At 42.8% G+C, this 19,045-nt stretch overlaps 1 protein-coding gene and 1 pseudogene across 1 annotated transcript; one reads left to right on the top strand and one right to left on the bottom strand.

The window, feature by feature from the left end:
- Positions 1 to 1,338: 1,338 nt before the first annotated feature.
- TRIM40 (tripartite motif containing 40) lies at positions 1,339 to 13,069 on the bottom strand. The gene is made up of 5 exons (XM_017957732.3): positions 11,715 to 13,069; positions 3,099 to 3,194; positions 2,304 to 2,528; positions 1,971 to 1,993; positions 1,339 to 1,777 (listed from the first exon to the last, which is right to left on the bottom strand). Exons 1-5 carry the CDS (start codon positions 12,057 to 12,059, stop codon positions 1,522 to 1,524), a joined length of 945 nt encoding a protein of 314 aa, XP_017813221.3. The 5' UTR covers positions 12,060 to 13,069; the 3' UTR covers positions 1,339 to 1,521.
- A 3,149-nt stretch (positions 13,070 to 16,218) lies between these two features.
- Positions 16,219 to 16,315, top strand: LOC116275580 (annotated as a pseudogene).
- Positions 16,316 to 19,045: the final 2,730 nt, after the last annotated feature.

Below are 19,045 nucleotides of genomic sequence, written 5' to 3'. Positions count from 1 at the left end.
CAGAGGTTCAGAGAGGCTAAGTAATTTGCCCAAGGTTACAGAGGCGTTAGGTGTCAGGACCCAGACCTAAACTCAAGTCTGACTCTGTAGCTTTCACTCTTTGCACCACCACGTGGCTTGTTTTATTCTTGTGGCCATGTTTTATTCCTTATACCTCTCAGTACGGTATTGACTACTTTGGCAAGGGCTCAATAAATACTGAGCAAAAGGTAATTGATGACTCCTTTTAATCAGAGGATTGAGAAGAGCCTTTATGCTTTCTTATTAATTCATTTATACATACATTTAAAATGTTATTGGACACCAATTATGAGCCAGACTCTGTTCTAGACATGAGGACACAGACAGAGTATGATGCCTGCTCACCCAAAGAAGTGAGGCTTATACAAAAATAACTAATATACAATTGTATTCATTATCCATTACTCCATAAAAATTACCACAAATTTACTGCCTTAAAACAACACACGGCAAGGGGCAGTGGCTCACGCCTGTAATCCCAGCATTTTGGGAGGCCAAGGTGGGCGGATCACCTGAGGTCAGAAATTCAAGGCCAGCCTGGCCAACATGGTGAAACCCCGTCTCTACCCAAAACACAAAAGATTAGCTGGGTGTGGTGGCAGGCGCCTACAATCCCAGCTGCTAGGGAGGCTGAGATAGAAGAATTGCTTGAACCTGGGAGACAGAGGTTGCAGTGAGCCAACACTGCACTTCAGCCTGGGCCACAGAGTGAGACTCCATCTCAAAAAACAAAAAAACAAAAACACACACACATATTTTGTCTCACCGTTTCTGTGGGTGAGAAATTTTGGCACAGCTTCACTGGGTCCTCAGCTTAGGTACTCATAAGACTATAATCAAGGTGTTGGCTGGACTGGGTTCTCAACCGGCTCAGCTGGGGAAGAATCTGCTTCCAAGCTCACTCAGGTTGTTGGCAGAATTCAGGTTCTTGCAGCCACAAGACTGAGGGCCTCTGCTTGTTGGCTGGAGGCTGGAGGCTGGAGACTGCTCTTGGCTCCTAGGAGGGGCTCTAAATGGGCAGGCCAGCAAGGAGGAGTTCTATACAATGCAACACAGTTGCCAGAGTGACACCCTATCACTTTTCCCTTATTCTATTGATTTGAAGTGAGTCACAGATCCCACTTACACTCAAGGGGAGGGGACCAAACAAGGGCATTAATTCTAAGAGGTGAGGATCACGAAGGGAGGTTGTCTTTGAGTCTGTCTTCCACAACAATAATAAATAAGTGCCAGGTGATTGGTGCAGACAACAAGTATTGCAGGAGCTCAGTTGGGCTCCATATGTGAGGTGGCGTCACTGCTGATGAGCTCAGGCCATTCAGAGGCCTGGAGGATCTTATTTTAATGAGATTATGAGAGATGGGCACTACTGTCAGTTCACAGGCAAAATGGAGATTTCACAAATGGTCCTGGAGACCATGGGACCCGACCTCCACAGTGGCAGCCCCAAGCATGAGCCTGTCCTAGAAGGGGGCTGACCATTGTCCAAGAGTCAGAGGGTCAGGCATCAGGTGATGATGGTGGGCATGAAGAAATGGGGACATGTTCAGGAGCTGGCAAGCCCGAAGATGCACTGGGTAGACCTAATGGGGGCCTGGACAGGTTGGAGAAAGGAGAGCGAGGAGGCTGAGGTGAGCCTGAAGTGAGGTGTCCCAGGGATGAACAGGTCAGAGCTTCTGAGGATGGCTGAAGAAGCAATTCATTGACTCTTTTCTCCAACTGGGGATAAATAATCTCTAATTTCTGTGGAGCGCTCCTAGAAACAAAGAAATCCTTCATATATTAATAAGTATTCATGTATTTCATTGACTCTTCCATTGGCCATGTAGCATGCAGACACAAAAGCTAATGGAGCAGTGGGTCTCCTTGACCGTGACGAAGACCCTGTGCATGTCTGTGATGTGTGGGTTTATATGCACATGTGGGAAAGAAGAAGGGACAGCTCATACCTGTTCAGTAAGTCACCAGCATTCTAGAAGACAGAAAAAGCGAGAATCATAATTGGTTCTCAGGTTCCTATCACCTCCAAATTCCTTTCCCAATTCACTCTTGGAGGCCACTCTGGGGTGCCACCTTGAGAACTGGGGGAACATAGCAACACCCCTCTTCTGTGCCCATTCTGCCGCAGCAGCACTCTGTAGCCTGGAACAAGCCACGTCTACCACAACTCACCACATATCACACTGGCCCCTCCCTCTTACACCTCCCAGAAGGGTGATGCAGATGGGCTGCCTACAATCGGGGAGAAACCCAGCCCTTGGGGGAAGCCTCAGGGTATGCACCTTCAGTGTGTTGGTGTCTAATTCCTTGGCCGTCCTCTCCAGATCAATGACCAGGCTGCTGAGCTGTGTTACTGCCCTGGAGATGTCAAGGATTCTGGCCACTTCTGCTGGCATGTGCTCCAGCTGGCCCAGCCACTGCTGAGGGAGGGCATCCAGCTGTTCCCTGGTTTGGTGCTGGCTCTCCAGCCCAGCCTCCAGCCTGTGGTTCCCATGGTCTACCTGAAACTACAGGAAAGGGGCTCCCTAAGACTCAGTGTCAGGTGGCTCCCTCCTGGCCATTCACAGTCTCTGAATGTCTGAGCAGGAAAGGGGATTCCTCAATCCTCTTCCCCTCATGATGTTGCCTCTGTGTGTCACAGGTATTGCAGAAGCAGCTGTGATTCTCATAAAGGCAGGGACACTTCCCCTTTCCACCTCACTCTCTGAATATCTACAGATGCCACGTGACCAAGAGGAATAGAAAGGGAGACTGTCAGAGACAGAAACGGAGGCCTATTGCTTGTGTAGTAATTTTCAATTGACGAGACACTGGTCTCCGTTGATCCTTACTGTGAGCCAGGCAGAGTAGGACTGGTTCTCATTTAACATATAAGTCGCATAAAGATCAGAGGGCTTAACTTGCGTAGGTCACTCAGCCAGCAAACTTTGACACCAAGGCCAAAACCCAGGTTTTCAGCCTCCACGACTATCTGCCCACACCAGGCTTTTCCAGGGACAGACAGATGTCCAGAACAGTTAAGTAAGGGCCCCTGAGAACACTCCAGGGAGTTCTTCCCGGGAACCTGAAAGACCCACCTGCAGAGCCTGCAGTTTCTTTTCCTCCTGAGCCTTGAGTCGCTGAAGTTCTGCAATGTCCTTTCTGAGCTTCCTGCTCCGGCGGTTGAGTCGTTCCTAAAGAGACAGACACACCCGCTTGTCAGACTGGGAGTGAGGGGGGCACTGGGAGGAGTCAGTGGAACACAGTAGGGGTCCTGATCTCAGGATGAAAGTAATGTAAAATTCTGCCTACAAAGAAATGTTTTGTTAACAAGTGGCTGGGAGTAGGAACTGAGAAGCATTATTTATTTGGGTAAATGGATGGTGGAAAGAATTAGGAAGGGTAATTTTTATAGCCTTAGAGCTAAGCAGAAAATAACATATAGCAATAGAATACTCTGTATTTGACTTAGGTGCTTCAATATATGAAAGTTATATGACGGTCTTCTAGCACTCTACTATTTTACATTAACAAGTGAAGCCAGTCTGGGAGAGAATCTCTGGGTTTTAAAGAGGAGATGTGAAGCCTCTGCTACCACTGCCCTGGTCCCTACTAGGATGTGGGAGGGATGGGATAGAGCTCCCCTTACTAGGTGCAACTCCATGGCCTAGGTGGTGGCAGTGCTCTCTAATCTTAAATCAGTATCTGGATGGGTCACTGTGTCCTTGAAGCTATGGAGATAATGAATGATTTGAGGCTCTAAAAGCCTTGGCTTCTGTGGCCTTTGATGACCTAAGAGAAGCAACAAATGAAATGCTTTAAATGGCTGCCCATGGTTCAGGGGGGCGGTTGGAGGGTGGATGATAAAATGGAAAACAAAACGAGAGAGATTTGTGAATGAAGCACAGATGTACTATTAGCTGAAAAGTGTGTGTTTCACTAAATATTTCCCACTTCAGATTTTTTAAAAAAATCTTTTTTGAGGACACTTTGGAGATGTACAGGTAGAAGTCAGGGGATGGTGAAGACAACTGAAACTTCTTTCGGGCCTGAGACTTTGCTGGTGAAATCAAGGTCAAAGGACTGTGTGTGTGAGGGGTCAGCAAGGGCATTTGGCAAACAGAAAGCTGCAGTAAGCAGAGAAGACAGTGATGTCACCACGAAGATACTAAAAATGTGTCATGTCACTGGGTGTTACCTGAAGGCATTTCCCAGCAGAGAGGAAATAAAAAAGTCATAGGAGTGGGAGGTAATAAATGGGAACCATGGATGTCGCTCATGAGTCTCGCTGAAGAAGGTGACAGGCTGGGTTGGTGTGGAATTGTTTGTGTGAGCACAAGAGTTCAGGTCCTGAAAAGTACGAATAGCCTCCACCCCTTGCATCTACTCACTTTCTGCCCTCACAGTCAAGTTGTTTGGTGTTGCTATCTTCACCTCCTCACTGTCGTCATTCCTCAGCCAGCCGCCTTGTTTCTCATCACTCCTTTGAAGCATCTCTCTCCAGGGTCACCTGCGATTTCCAGCCATGAAATCCACAGGTGCCTTTCTGCACCTCCTCTCCACCCCATCCTTCCTAGATCTGTGCCTTTTGCCACTGCTTCTTTGCCTCTTCATTTTTCCTGTAAAAAGGAGCCTTGAAGTTGGCTCTTCAACCCTTTTCTATCTCAAATTACGTCCTTAGCTTTCCTTTCTGAAGGCTTCAGATCTCAGAATTCCAAAACCAAATATTTCTTCCTAGCAGTCCATCTCATGCTTCCAAGTGAGAGCTAAGTACTGCCTACTGCCCTGTTGGCAGCTCAAAATCAATATGCTAGATTCAAACATGCTGCCCAGTTCCCCACCCTCTTCTGCAGTCCACTCCTCTTGACCTTAGTGTTTCTGACACTGGGACTGCCATTCTGCCTGCCATTCAGCTTGAAATCTGTTATATTTCCCCTTTGTTGATGTTACTCCTCCTTCAAAATGGCTTCTCAGTAACAAAGATAAGCCCAAACTCCTTCACCCAGCATCCAAGGACCCAGCACCCAGCCCCAGGACCCAGCCCCAGTTGATATTGTCCGGGATTCTCTCTCTGCTTGCTCTCAACTCTCTTCGCCAGCCCACAACATTGCTTTCTGCTTCCTGAACACACCCGTGCAGCCACACCTCCTCATGGCCTATCTTTTACTTCCCTCTGTCAGGAATGCTTTCTTTTTCTGCCTGCCAAAGTCAGGCCTATCAAGGTCCAGTTCAAAAAGCCACAGTCCTATCATCTGGCAGTTTAAAATTTAATAAACCCGACTACAGACACTGTGTAAATGGCAAAGATAACAGCAATAAAGATAAAGGCATAGAACAACTGAAGATAATACAGACATATTGTTTATAATATTCGAAATGAGTAAGGTAAAGTCCTCTGTTTCTAAAAAATACTTTTTCACCAATTTTTGCATTAAAATATTTAATGGGTGCATATCATATAAATAAGACACTAATTAGAATTGAAACGCCAAATTCTGTACACTTTCACCTACCAAAATATTCCTTTGAGAAAAAAAGACAAGTTGAAACCTAGAAAATAGTCAAAGACATGTTTTGTCTAAATGAGTATTTTAAAATTATGTCAGACTTTCAGATTAAATCATATTAAATTTTTAAAATCTGACAAAAAAGAGCATTAAATTTGTTCTAAAACAACTTGCTAACACAACGTTGGTACAAAAGAAAAGTGGTTAACAGACAAGAAGTACCTATCCCAGACACTTAAAAAAAAAAAAAAAAGAAAGAAAAAAAAGAAAAATTAACAGCTTTCAAAATGCGTGCTCCTTACAGAACTGTGTCCAAAAATATGGATTAAAAATAACATCACTCACATGATTATGATCTAGAAAATGTCAGAAAATTTTAAAAAAAATGTATGAGTAAATACATGAGCTCAGCAAAGAATCTCATTTGAATCTACAAGTAAAAATTGTCAAAAAAAAATAACGTTACAAAATACATAGCTATCCTCAATAGAGTCAGGGCACATGAGGTTTAAGTAAAGACAATTTAATATCTGATTCAGATACACAGTGGAAAACTGTTAGTGATATATCTGGGTACTAGTTGAGAAGACTAACTAAACCCCCAAAAGTCATGATTCTTAAAGTAATCAACAAATTTAATGCAATAATCATTAAAATCTTATGGAATGCTCTATAAAATTTAGAAACATTGTAAAAAAGCACTCATCTTAAATGACAGCAAAAATATCAGATAATAAAAATTATTAAATGGCAAAAATGCTGTTAGATTTAAAAGTAAACCATAAAGTAACATGTATCAAAACCATAATAATAACAGGAAGAATAATCAATGGACTAGAGTAAAAAAAGCAGCCCATCAGAAGAACATAATTGATGTCAAGCGAGAAACAACACATAAATGTGGAAAAGATTCACTATCATATAAATATTTTGGGAACGACTGGATACCAGAATAAAGAAAAATTAACCTGAAGTCATTCTTCATACAACATACTACATGAAATTCCAAGTAAGCCAGGAATTAATAAATCTTTAAAAATAAAACAGAGCAGCACACTCTTATCAAACAAATTTCTGTGTATTTAAGACATGGAGATTATATTATGAAAAAGAATAGAGCCAATTTGAATACAAATTTCTAAAATTTTGCCCAAAAATATAATTAAGAAGAAATAACAGAATAAAAAATGTAGGTTAAACACAATTAATGGAGCTCATGATCCAAAAGATAAACTACTTTGATGCAGTCATGTAGAATGTATGCCCTGATTCTAGGGGAAAATGCAGGCTGCGAGTCTTCATGGATAAAAGCCTCACCACTACTAGCAGTCATAATCAAGCAAAGTCAAACAACGTACATCACTGTCACACACTTACTAAACCAGCAAAATACATTAAAGTGATTGACACTGGCATTGGTTGGTCAGTGAGGAAACAGGTACACAAATAAGAATTTGTAGGTTTCATAAATGTTTCAGTCTTTCTAGAGACAGTCAGGGATTATATGATTCTTTTAAAAGAACATCATTTACAATACTTAATCTACAAAGTTTAATTCAAATAAATAGAGATATGGTGAAAAAAATCAGTAAAAAAATCCTCCTTAATTTTAAAAGTATGCTATCAATATCAATGAGTACACATACGGTCCACCATTATAATCACTTCTTCAGAAATACACTCAACTCCCTTACCCTCTCTCTCTGTATTGCTTTCAGACAACTCCTTATCCATGGTAAAATGTGCCCTCACCTTCTTGTTTGCTGTCTGTCCTCAAGCAGCCTCCTGAAACATGTTAAACATTTCAGACCTCAAATTGGTGCCACATACTGTCTGCCAACCCTACATAGTTTCTCTTGTAAGCGCTATCCCACACTGCATCATATCATCTTCTTTCTTTTCAAACCTTTCGCATCCATCCTGATCCCACCCATACTGCTGATGTTCCTTCCTCACATATTATTGAGAAAATAAAAACCAGAACAAAACCTGCACTTCCAAAACTGCAAAACTACGTATGCTTGCAGACACCTTCTCTTGTTTGCTGTTATTACTATGGAAGAAGTGTGCCTCCTCACAACCCAGCTCTCATGCCTCTGCCACCATCTTACTGAAGTGTTACCATCGTTCAATGCAATCTAGTGTCATCTCTTAAAATACCCTTCTCTCTTAGCAACTGGGACACCATTCCCCTTGTTTTTCTCCTGCCTTTCTGACAACTCATCCTGTCTCCTTTGCTGGGTCCTCCTCTGCCTACATCTAAATGACAGCCTTTCCCAGAAACTTGCCCCAAAACTTCTTTTCTATCTAGCCTCTTTTGAGGCTATTACATCAATTTCCTTGGTTGTTTGTTTCTTTGCTTGAGACAGGGTCTTGCTCTGTCGTCCTGGCTGCAGTGCAGTGGTACAATCACAGCTCACTGCAGCCTCACTCTGTTCGGCTCAAACAATCCTCCCACCTCAACTTTCCAAGCAGCTGGGACTACAGGCGTGAGCCACTGCACCCAGCCCCAAATTGTCACATTCTTTTTTTTTAAATCCTGTTAATTTCACTTTGTTGTTGTTCTAGAGATAGTGTCTCACTGTGTTGCCTAAGTGTGCTGGTCTTGAACTCCTGGGCTCAAGCAATCCTCCCACTTTGGCTTCCCAAAGTGCTGGGATTACAGGTGTGAGCCACCGTGTGCACTTTCCTTGGATTTAAATATTGTCTTTGTCCTGATGGATCTTTGTTCTAGGTTCTAGGAATATGACTCTGGAGATCTAAATTTGTGATCCAGCTGCATATGTAAGATCCTATTTTGATGTATCTCAACTTGGACTCAACTTGTCTTGAATGAAACTCTTGGTGTTGCATTCAAACCTGTTCTACCAAGTTCTTATCTTTTACATCATCCATTCAGTTTCTCAAGCCAGAAACTCATGAAGTCATTTTTGACCTTCCTCTTTCCTTCAACCCATATATATATGTGCGTGTGTGTGTGTGTGTGTGTGTGTGTATGCTATCCTTCCCCTACCCCCCATGCCCTGACAGCCTGACAGGCCCTGGTGTGTGATGTTCCCCTCCCTGTGTCCATGTGTTCTCATTGTTCAGCTCCCACATACGGGTGAGAACATGTGGGGTTTGGTTTTCTGTTCTTGTGTTAGTTTACTGAGAATGATGGTTTCCAGCTTCATCCATGTCCCTGCAAAGGACATGAACTCATCTGTTTTTATGGCTGCATAGTATTCCATGGTGTATATGTGCCATATTTTCATTATCCAGTCTATCGTTGATGGGCATTTGGGTTGGTTCCAAGTCTTTGCTATTGTGAACTGTGCCGCAATAAACATACGTGTGCATGTGTTTTTATAGTAGAATATTTTATAATCCTTTGGGTATATACCCAGTAATGGGATTGCTGGGTCAAATGGTATTTCTGGTTCTAGGTCCTTGAAGAATCGTCACGCTGTCTTCCACAATGGTTGAACTAATTTACACTCCCACCAACAGTGTAAAAGCATTCCTATTTCTCCACTTCGTCCCCAGAATTTGTTTCCTGACTTTTTAATGATCGCCATTCTAACTGGCATGAAATTGTATCTCATTATGGTTTTGATGTACATTTCTGTAATGACCAGTGGTGATGAGCTTTTTTTCATATGTTTGTTGGCCACATAAATGTCTTCTTTTGAGAAGTATCTGTTCATATCCTTCACCCACTTTTTGATGGGGTTGTTTTTTTCTTACAAAGAACCACTTCTAATCTATCAGTAAGTCCTGTTGATTCAAACTCTAATGATAAATTCTTCACATATAACAAGACTTATCAGGTGTGGGCATCTGCATGCACTCCCTACCCCCTGTCTTTGCACAGGTTGATTTCTCTTCTGCCAGCCCTTAGCTTCAAGGTCACTTCCTCTATGAGGCCCTCACTGACCAAATGGACATGGGCCACCAATTACTGTTCATCCCAGACCCTTGTTTATTTTCTTCCTAACTAATAAAAAGTTACAGTTCTTTTGGGAGGCTGAGGCAGATGGATGACAAGGTCAGTAGTTCAAGACCACCCCGGCCAAGATGGGGAAACCCCATTTCTACAAATACAAAAATTAGTTGGGCATGGTGGCGGGTGCCTGTAATCCCAGTTACTCAGGAGGCTGAGGCGGAGAATTGCTTGAACCCGGAAGGTGGAGGTTGCAGTGAGCCAAGATCACGCCACTGCACTCCAACCTGGGTGACAGAGTGAGATTCTGTCTCAAAAAAAAAAAAAAAAAGTTTACAGTTCTTTGATTACTTGTTTGTGTCTCCCTTACTAAACTGCAAACTCCTGGCAGAAGGAATGGCATCTGTCTTCATTGATTTCTAACATATACTGCAGTTTCTCACACACAGCAGGAACTTATTAAGTTTTTACTTAATGAACAAGTGTCATTGTTATTTATTTGTTTTAGGTTTCTTGTCATTATTTAAAGACAGATTTGAAGCAAGAATTGTGAATCATCTTTTTACTTCCTACAATGCCTAGCATGACATCTAACACAAAGTACAGAACTGAATAAATCACTTATTGAGGAAATAAATTTCTCCATCTTATGCTGCTTCATCGGCAGGTGAGAAATCCCTCCCCACTCTCCTGTGGACACTGCACCTAGAGGGAATGATATTACAACCAAGTAGAACTTTGCCTCCGGCTTTTTGAATTATTTCTCTACCTTTCCATAGTTACTTTACATCTGGATTCCCCACTTTCTCATTCTGCATCATAACATGTTCTCCGAAAGTCAAGTATTTCAAAGCTACATCAGCTTTGGAAATTCAGCCTTCACTATTGGATAGAAGGATGCCATGTGAAAATATTGTCAGTTGTCCAGTCAAATACTAACTGGATTGGGGTCAGGGGAAAGGTTGATAAAAATAATTCTAAAGCTAATTGACAAAATAAAGATATACAAACATCTGCACAAATTCTGAAAAATAAGAGTATTGTGAGGATTCTATCAAAATACCTGACATTGAAATATATGGTAAAGATAAAATCTCTAAAATACCTTGGCTTATAGGCAAGCATAAACAGAATAGAACAGAACAGAGAATCAAGGAAATATGCAAGAAAATATGCATATATGGTATATTATGACATTGGCATTCAAATCAATGGGGAAACTATATGAATCATTCAATAAATGGTGATCGGACAAATTGATTATAACTTGGAAAAACTAAAGTTAGATTTCTACCTTATGCTTTCACCAAAATATATCTTGGATATTCTAGGTCCTCCTATATATCTGTTGAAGGATATTCATTAGAACATTCTGTGTAATCCTAAAACAAAACAATAGCTTGAAAATAATCCAATGTCTACCAATTTATGGTACATTCATAGAATTCAATACCACACAGTTGTTGAAAATAATTCAGAAGATTTATACATGCTGATGAGAAAATGTTCAAGCCATACTTTTAGATAATAAAAATGGGTTACAGAAAAAAAATACAGAGAGAATCCTTTGAAAGAGAGAGAGCGCGCGCGCGCGCGCGTGTGTGTGTAAGAGTGCATTCACAAACACATTTTTTGGAAGGATGTACAAAAATCGAACAATATACCTCTGAGGACTATGAACGGAGGGAGAAAGGAAGACAAGTTTTTAGTCTTGACTTTATACCTTTCAGTGCTTTCTGAATGTATTACCTACAGCAGGTAACTTTTATGATAGAAAATTTAACAGAATAAGATAAAATAATTGCCATAGCAAAGAAAGGAAAAGGGAAGAAAGACAAATGCAGAAGGAAGAGAAAGAGAGAAAAAAATTATGTACTAACTTTCAAGTTTTAATGTATTTGCAGGATAATTACTAGTTTATATAAAACCTGATTACATTTCTAGCCAAGTTTCTAGTACTATCAACCAGGAATTCACACAGTCTTAGTCCTGAAAGGGTTTTGCATTAGTTAGTGCAATTACTCCATTCTACAGATGAGCAGACTGAGACTCTGACATCACAGTGACAGTATCCTCTTTTAGACAGACTCACGTTAACGCACTGAAACATCAGCCTCAAAATATACACAGAAGCAAAGACAAGGGTCCAAAACAGGATGAAGCAGAAGAAACAAAGAGAGGTGTCCATTGTTGAGCTACTCTGAGGTGCCAGGCATGATGAACATGTAGGATGCAGTACTTCAGGGAGGTGGGGGCAGGGCCTGGCTGCAGTGACCCAGGCTTACCTTGTAGTGGCTGAGGGCATTTTCTATGGTCAGTTCATGATGAGACACGTGTTCAGGGGACACCAGGCATTCCACACATAGAAGAAGTCTGCTCTCCTCACAGAATCTGCACACCCTCTTCTGGTGGTTGGGGCAGATATAGCCTGTCCCCAGCACCTCCTCAGAACAGGGCTTCCGGCAGAGGGGGCAGCAGAAGACCCCGGAGGCTGAGGCCTTCTCCACGTGCTGTGTCAGGCACACTCGACAGAAGAGATGTCCGCAGTTGGTGCTCACGGCCTCCTTCAGGCTCTCCTGGCAGATGGGGCAGACACCCTCCTCCTGGTTGTCCTTATGCAAAGGTATCATGGCCTTATTCCTACCCTGTCAGCCTCTTGTCTACAGGGCCTCCTTCTTCACTGGTCTTCGGAAGGCCTGTCGCCCTCAACAGTCCCAGATAAGAAGGCCCAGCCGGAAGGAGGCAGCCCTGTAGCAGCCTGGAGGACAGGACACAGCCTCCAAGTTCAGGCAATTGCCCGCTCTCCATCAAGGGTGCCGTGACATAGACCACACAAACCACAATTCTGCACGAGTTTCAGAAATAGCTCATCAGCTTTGACATGGACCCTGCGGTTTCCTTGTATTTATTAAACTTGAAATTATTTTTCATACACCTAGAGGAAGCAAGTGATTCAATAACCAATTCTGTTTTCCTCTTGAGAGCTTTCAATGAATATTTTTACGGGCCCAAATTAAAAGGGCAAGGTGTCACTATCATAGCCAAAAGCCAGACCACGATAAGTTTACAATGTGAGTCTCCGCTGATTTGCCATCAGTAGAGAGAGTTCGGCGGGAGTTTGGACTGTTTTCTCCTACACTGTCACACCAGGTGGCTCACTGCTGCCCATTATTAACACCAATCATTACAGCAGCATCTCCATCAGCTGGTCATTCTCCCAACCAGCATCCCTCCCAGGGTCATATAGATTCCACACTGAAAGAATGAGAAAGAAAACAGGACACAGAACAGACCAGAAACTTATATGTTTGAAGCCACTTTGTTCCTTCCTGTCAAATCACCACCAAAGATGACCCAAAGAAGGAAGTCCCCCACCACTTGCCACTTCCCTTAGATACTGGGGATTCACTCTCATTCCCTCATGCTGCACCTCTTGCCTAGCCCCACTCCTGAAAAGCTTTCTTAGTATCCTACCTCAATTTCTCCTGCTACAATTTCAGATCATTTTCTCTGGCTGCAGACCTGGAGAGATGGCCAGCAGGTGAGTGGTTCTTAAATCGTGCCAGTCATACGTGTTCACATGTCAGTAAATCTCAGGGCGGGGGGTGGAAAGACACGCTTTCCTAGAAACACTGAATTACCAGGAAAATTACCTAGGGTAGCTGGAAGGTGAGATGGACTTTGGTGCAGGGCGTGGCTTGTTTGCTTACAGGGAGGAGGAAGGTCTTGGGCCTTTGACGTCGATGTAACAGGAACTGAGACTCAACTAAGAATGGACATCCTAGAACCCCAGCTTATGGAACCCCAGGATCCAGGTGTCACAGAACAATGGCACCCACTCAAGATGCTGGAACATCAACTGCCCACCCCATTGTCTAAGTTCCCTCCAGTCAGGCTAGTCTTGGCATTGAGTTTGAGGGAGTCCCCAAGGGGTGCCACTAACAAGGGCTGTCACTTGAAACTTTTAAGGGTTCAAGATGCTTGTGGAAAACCTCATTTCAGAGCCTCCTCCCTCAATCCCACTTTGCCACTGTTTGCTGTGGGTTGTGTGATTTTATATATATGTGTGTGTGTGTGTGTATATATATATAAAATTAGTCTTGGCACAGAGCTCCTAAAACCATTGAACAGGTGACCCTTAACTTATGATGGGGTTACGTCCCAATGAATTCACTGAAGTCAGAAATATTGCAAGGTGAAAGTGTATTCAATACCCCAGTAAACCCATTGTAAAGTCAAAAATTTTAAGTTGAATCATCCTAATTCCATTAGAATTAGATGCACCTCAACTTACCACACAGTTATGTTCCAATGAATGTATCTTTTATTATTCATAATAAGTCCTTTTCAACCATACCAGAGTTTATGCTAATGAGGACTCTTGGAGGAAGAATGGGAGCTGGTTGGCAGAAGAACCATGTGATTAGAGGGTGGGAACTTTCTTTCTTTTTTTTTTTTGAGACAGAGTTTCACTCTTGTTGCCCAAGCTAGAGTGCAATGGCACTATCTCAGCTCACCGAAACCTCTGCCTTCCAGGTTCAAGCAATTCTCCTGCCTCAGCCTCCTGAGTAGCTGGGATTACAGGTGCATACCACTATGCCCAACTAATATTTTATATTTTTAGTAGAGACGGAGTTTCACCATGTTGGCCAGGCTGGTCTCGAACTCCTGACCTCAGGTGATCTGCCTGCCTCGCCCTCCCAAAATGCTGGGATTACAGGCGTGAGCCACCACACCTGGCTGGTTGGAACTTTCAGTCTCACCTCTGACCTGTGGGGAGGGGAGAGGAGCCCAGGGGCTGAGTTAATCACCAACAGCCAGTGATTTGATCAATCATATCTACATAATAGAACCTCTGTAAGACCCTAAACAAAGAGGTTTGGAGAGATTCCAGGTTGGTGAGCGCATCCACACGCTGGGAGGGTGGCACATCCCACACTCCACCCAGGACAGAAGCTCCTGTGCTCAGGATCCTCCCAGACTTTGCCCTTCATCTGGCTGTGAAATCACCATGATCCTGGTGATTTCAAAGACTATGTACATGATCATTTAACACCAAGGCCTTTCAGTTCGTTGTCCTACTCACATCCAGTGACCTTTGCTTTTGCCACCCACCCTAGTGCCACTCTCTTGACCTTGTCAGGATTCAGATTTCATCACCTGAAATGACAAATCTAGGCATTGTACTCACTTATAGTTATCTTCCTAAGCCATTTCCGGCAACATCTGTTTTTTAACCTTCAATCCTTGACCCCTCCACAATCTACGTTCCTGTCATATCTCATGAAATAATACAAGAAACAAAAATATGGACAGATTAAGTAACCTGCCCAAGGCCACAGTGGTGTAAACACAGAGCTAGGATTCAGATCTGGGTGTCTCTCATCCCAGCCCATGGGCTTCATTACCATAAAATGTCATCTCTCTATATCTACCTTTTCTTGTTCTTAGAAAGAATTCAGTAAAAGTTTGATAAATGGATAGGTTAGTGGACAGATGGACAGATAGATTGATAATTAGATGTATGGATAGACAGATGAAGAAATAGCACTTTGTACCAACTTACAGTATTGATCATATAGTAACTTCTACTAGTTACTTAGGTACTTTTCTTGATTTTCCTACTGGCTTATTGAGCAACTTGAACGCAGAAATCCACTGTGTTTAACTAGCAGTAGTAGCTTGAGAATGTTTCAAATGTAGAAACCATAAAAGGAAAGAAAGATAAATTCAGCCACATTAAAAAAGACTTGCACGGGGGAAAAAAACCTTAAGTGCAATGTCAAGAGACAAATGACCAAATACAAATGAAAGAAGAAAAATATTTATAACTACCATCAAAATCAGAGGGCTAATTACCTTTTACATAGAGCTCTTACAAATAAGAATTTATCAACCACCAATAAGAAAATTGGGCAGAGGTATCTCAGCAGACATTTCATAGAAAAAAAAATACCAAATGTCTCTAAAGTATATTAAAAGATACTCAGTCTCACTCTCATGGAGAAAATACAAATTAAAATAACACTGGCATACTATTTTTCCCTATCAGATTGACAGAAATCCAAACGTTTGGTAACACAGTGTTGGTAAGTGTGTGAGGAAATAGGCACTCCCATATACTGCTGATGGGAATGCCAATTAGTACTCCTCCTTTAGAGGAGTAGGGATTTGAGAATTTCCTCCAAGATTACAAGTGTACATTCTCTTTGAGCCAGCAATTCTGATGTTAGAAATTTTACATATATACTCATGCATATGTGAAATGATATATGCATATACACATTGCATCAATGTTTTAGAAACATTTGCTTCAAATTTTAGAAACAAACCAAATGTTCATCAATGGAAGTTAAGTTAAATAAACTGGCTACATTCATACAATAGAACACTGTGCAGCCATTAGTAGGGGGTGGGGTGCGGAAGGGAACTTTTGCTATTGGAATAATCTCCAACATAAATTGATACATTAAAAAAAAAAAAGCTTGGCCAGGCATGGTGGCTCACGCCTGTAATCCCAATACTTTGGGAGGCCGAGGCGGGTGGATCATGAGGTCAGGAGATTGAGACCATCCTGGCTAACACGGTGAAACCCCGTCTGCACGAAAAATACAGAAATTAGCTGGGTGTGGTGGCGGGCGCCTGTAGTCCCAGCTACTCAGGAGGCTAAAGCAGGAGAATGGCATGAACCCGGGAGGCGGAGCTTGCAGTGAGCAGAGATCATGCCACTGAACTCCAGCCTGGGCGACAGAGCCAGACTCTGTCTAAAAAAAAAAAAAAAAAAAAAAGCTTGATGGTGCCCATCTCATGTCAGCCACAACCCCTTGTTTATCCCAGCTTGGCTTCTGGTCTATGCCCATGCCTGGTTTATGCTTTGGACACATAGATTACTGATTTTAAAAAACAAAAATAAATTTAAAATAAGGTACAGAACAGTGTGTACAATATGCCATTATTTGCACAGATTGGGGAAGAATAAATACATTCTTATTTGCTTTTTATGCAAAGAACATCTCTGGAAGAATACATCAATAAACTAGTAAAGGTTGTTTCTGGAGAGAGAAACTAGATGTCTGGAAACCCGGGGCAAGAGGGAGACTTTTCCCTGTGTTTTAAAAATTTTGAGCCAGTAAGTGTGCCATCTATCTAAACAATTACCTACATTTAAAAATGTTTAAGAAGAGGATGGTGAGAATGAAAGGAATTCTGGACTAGACAAAGAATCTGGATTATGGTCCTAATTGTGGAGATTTGTAGCTTCATGTTCAGGGACAGCCACAACTTCCGCCTCCTTTACAGGAAAGTGGACGAAATGTCATAGCCGGAAATGGATGTGCTTCATAAACTACAAACTAATGCGCAAGTGTCAGTGTCCTTATTTCCCTGAGTCAGCCTATTCAGCATAGCTCCTTGAATATATTAGGTGCTCAGTAACTGTTTTAAAGGAGTGATCTTATCGAATTTCTCCTGCTTTAAAAATACCGGAGCCAAGAGTCAGGTGATTTTTGTCTTCTCCCTCTCCTTTATGACTCTTAATTGCCTCTGTTTTGACATTTCCCAGCAGAAAAGACCTACCTCCTACCTCTTTCTCACAGCTGCTCCAAACCCTTCACATCAGTGGAAGCCCAGCTCAAGTCCCAGTTTCCTGAATGAAACTTTCGTAACAAGTCAGTCTTCATTCTGATTAATGGGGGCTGAGACCTAACCCACAGGTTGCTTGCCAAGCTGTGGGCTCTGGCTCAGAGCAGCAATGGCCCCAAGGAAGTGAACGGATCCATCCTAATTTGCACAAAGGTGTCAGAGGGGCCTGCAGGTTCTACATGGATCTCTCTTTCCTAAATCACTGTCTCATTTATTACCATTTGATTTTTGCCAACTTCCCTGGCTTTGGCTCATATTTAGCTCCATGAGGGATAGGACTATGTCTTTCTGTCTTTCCATACTCTCCTGTACCTAGCCCACGGCTGGGCACCTTAAACCACTCTCTAAGGGTCTCCAACTAAGTCCTAAACTCAAATCCCAGCGATATTTTCTCAGTTCACATCCAAACTGATGACTCAAACGTTAGATCATCGGCAGTCCCCTCCTTAAAATTCTCCTCTCCACTGGCTCCTGGGCTCCCTCTCACTTATTTGATCATCCATAAAAGGAGATCTAGTGCAGCGAGGTGGAGCTACGTGGACTTCACAGGCAGAGTGGCTGGATTCAGATTCCCCTTGTACCGATGCACAGTTGTTAGCACTATGCGTATCCTGTAACCTCCCTGAGGCCCGATGCCATCCTAGTATTGATATCCCTATTGAGTTTAAACTTCTGTGTATTCTTAAATGTTCCATCACTACCTCAAGTTCAATGTACCTTCTAATTATTCTTGCCTGGATTATCTGCCACCCTCCCCAGAACCGGCAATGGACAGGGTCATTCAGTTGTTTTCGGCAGCTGTCTCTTGGTGGGCAGTAGGTGGCGCTGTCTTTCAAGACAGGACACCGCTTCTCTTCACCTCCGGAAGTTGGAGCATTGTTGCCAAGACTCCAGGGCACTGGGATATTTCTTTTTTTAAATGGTGGACTAAAAACTGGTAGCGTAATTCCTCAGGGCAAGAAACATCTGACTGTGAAAAGCTAGTCATGAAATATGTAGATTGGAGATGGAAGGAGAGAGAAGGGAAGGGGAACATAAAACTGTGTAAGAGGAAGAGGGGTGGCCCAGGAGAGAGACAGAGCCTGCGGGGCTGCAGAAGGCAGGCGACCAAGGAGGAAAGTTTACCAGTGAGAAATGTCTTGGGCAGAAATAGCAAAGGAATGTTTAAGAAAGGAAATGACTAATATTGGACCTTAAGTTGTCTGCTCTGAGATTGTGTCCTCTGATGAAACCTGTCCTGTAACCCAGCACTCAATACCTTTTATCCCTAGACTTCCAGGAAACAAGCAGTCAATCCAAGCTGTCAGCTTACTAAAAGTGACTTGAGTGAAAGGAAATTTAGAGAAATCACAGGGAAGGTGCTATGCTCTATGTTTGATGATGCAGTTCTCAGAAAAACAGGCCAGATGAGCAGGGTCCAAGATCTGAGATCTAGGAGGTGAGCTGGGACTCCAGCAGAGCCTCCCTTTAAGCCGCTGATGAAAGCAACAAGTTATTGGTTGAAACCTCTGAATTCCACCCACTGGCGTGGAGGAAACAACCTCCAATACAGCATGACCCTCACCCCATACCTTCCGGAGTGCCAACCCGCAGGCCAGCATTGCTAATAATACCGCGGCCACGTCCGGCCGTTGGGCGAACTTACTCAAGTCCCAAGCAAACAGCCGCCCGCTTATAAGGCCAACAACCCACGGACCCGCGTGACATTTTGTGACGGCGAGGCCAGCAACGAACTCTATCTCGGCGGAATGCGTATGAGGGGTTGGCTTATGGTAAAATACCAACGGATATAATTTTATTTTAATAGTGATGGAGTATAACGAAGCATTTTGGGAATTTATGAGCTTCCAACTCCAAACTGAGCCACAGGGAAGAATCAAAAAGGGGTAAGCAAATGCAGAGAGTGATGTTTGGTGAGACAGACAGTAAGACTCAGCCTGAAGTGGGACCCCAGTGGAGAGACTTCAGGGATAAT

The sequence above is a fragment of the Papio anubis genome, chromosome 6, assembly GCF_008728515.1.
Source record: "Papio anubis isolate 15944 chromosome 6, Panubis1.0, whole genome shotgun sequence".
Classification (NCBI taxonomy): Eukaryota; Metazoa; Chordata; class Mammalia; order Primates; family Cercopithecidae; genus Papio; species Papio anubis.
Note: the sequence above shows the minus strand (reverse complement) of the source record. Positions and strands in the feature narration are given on the sequence as shown.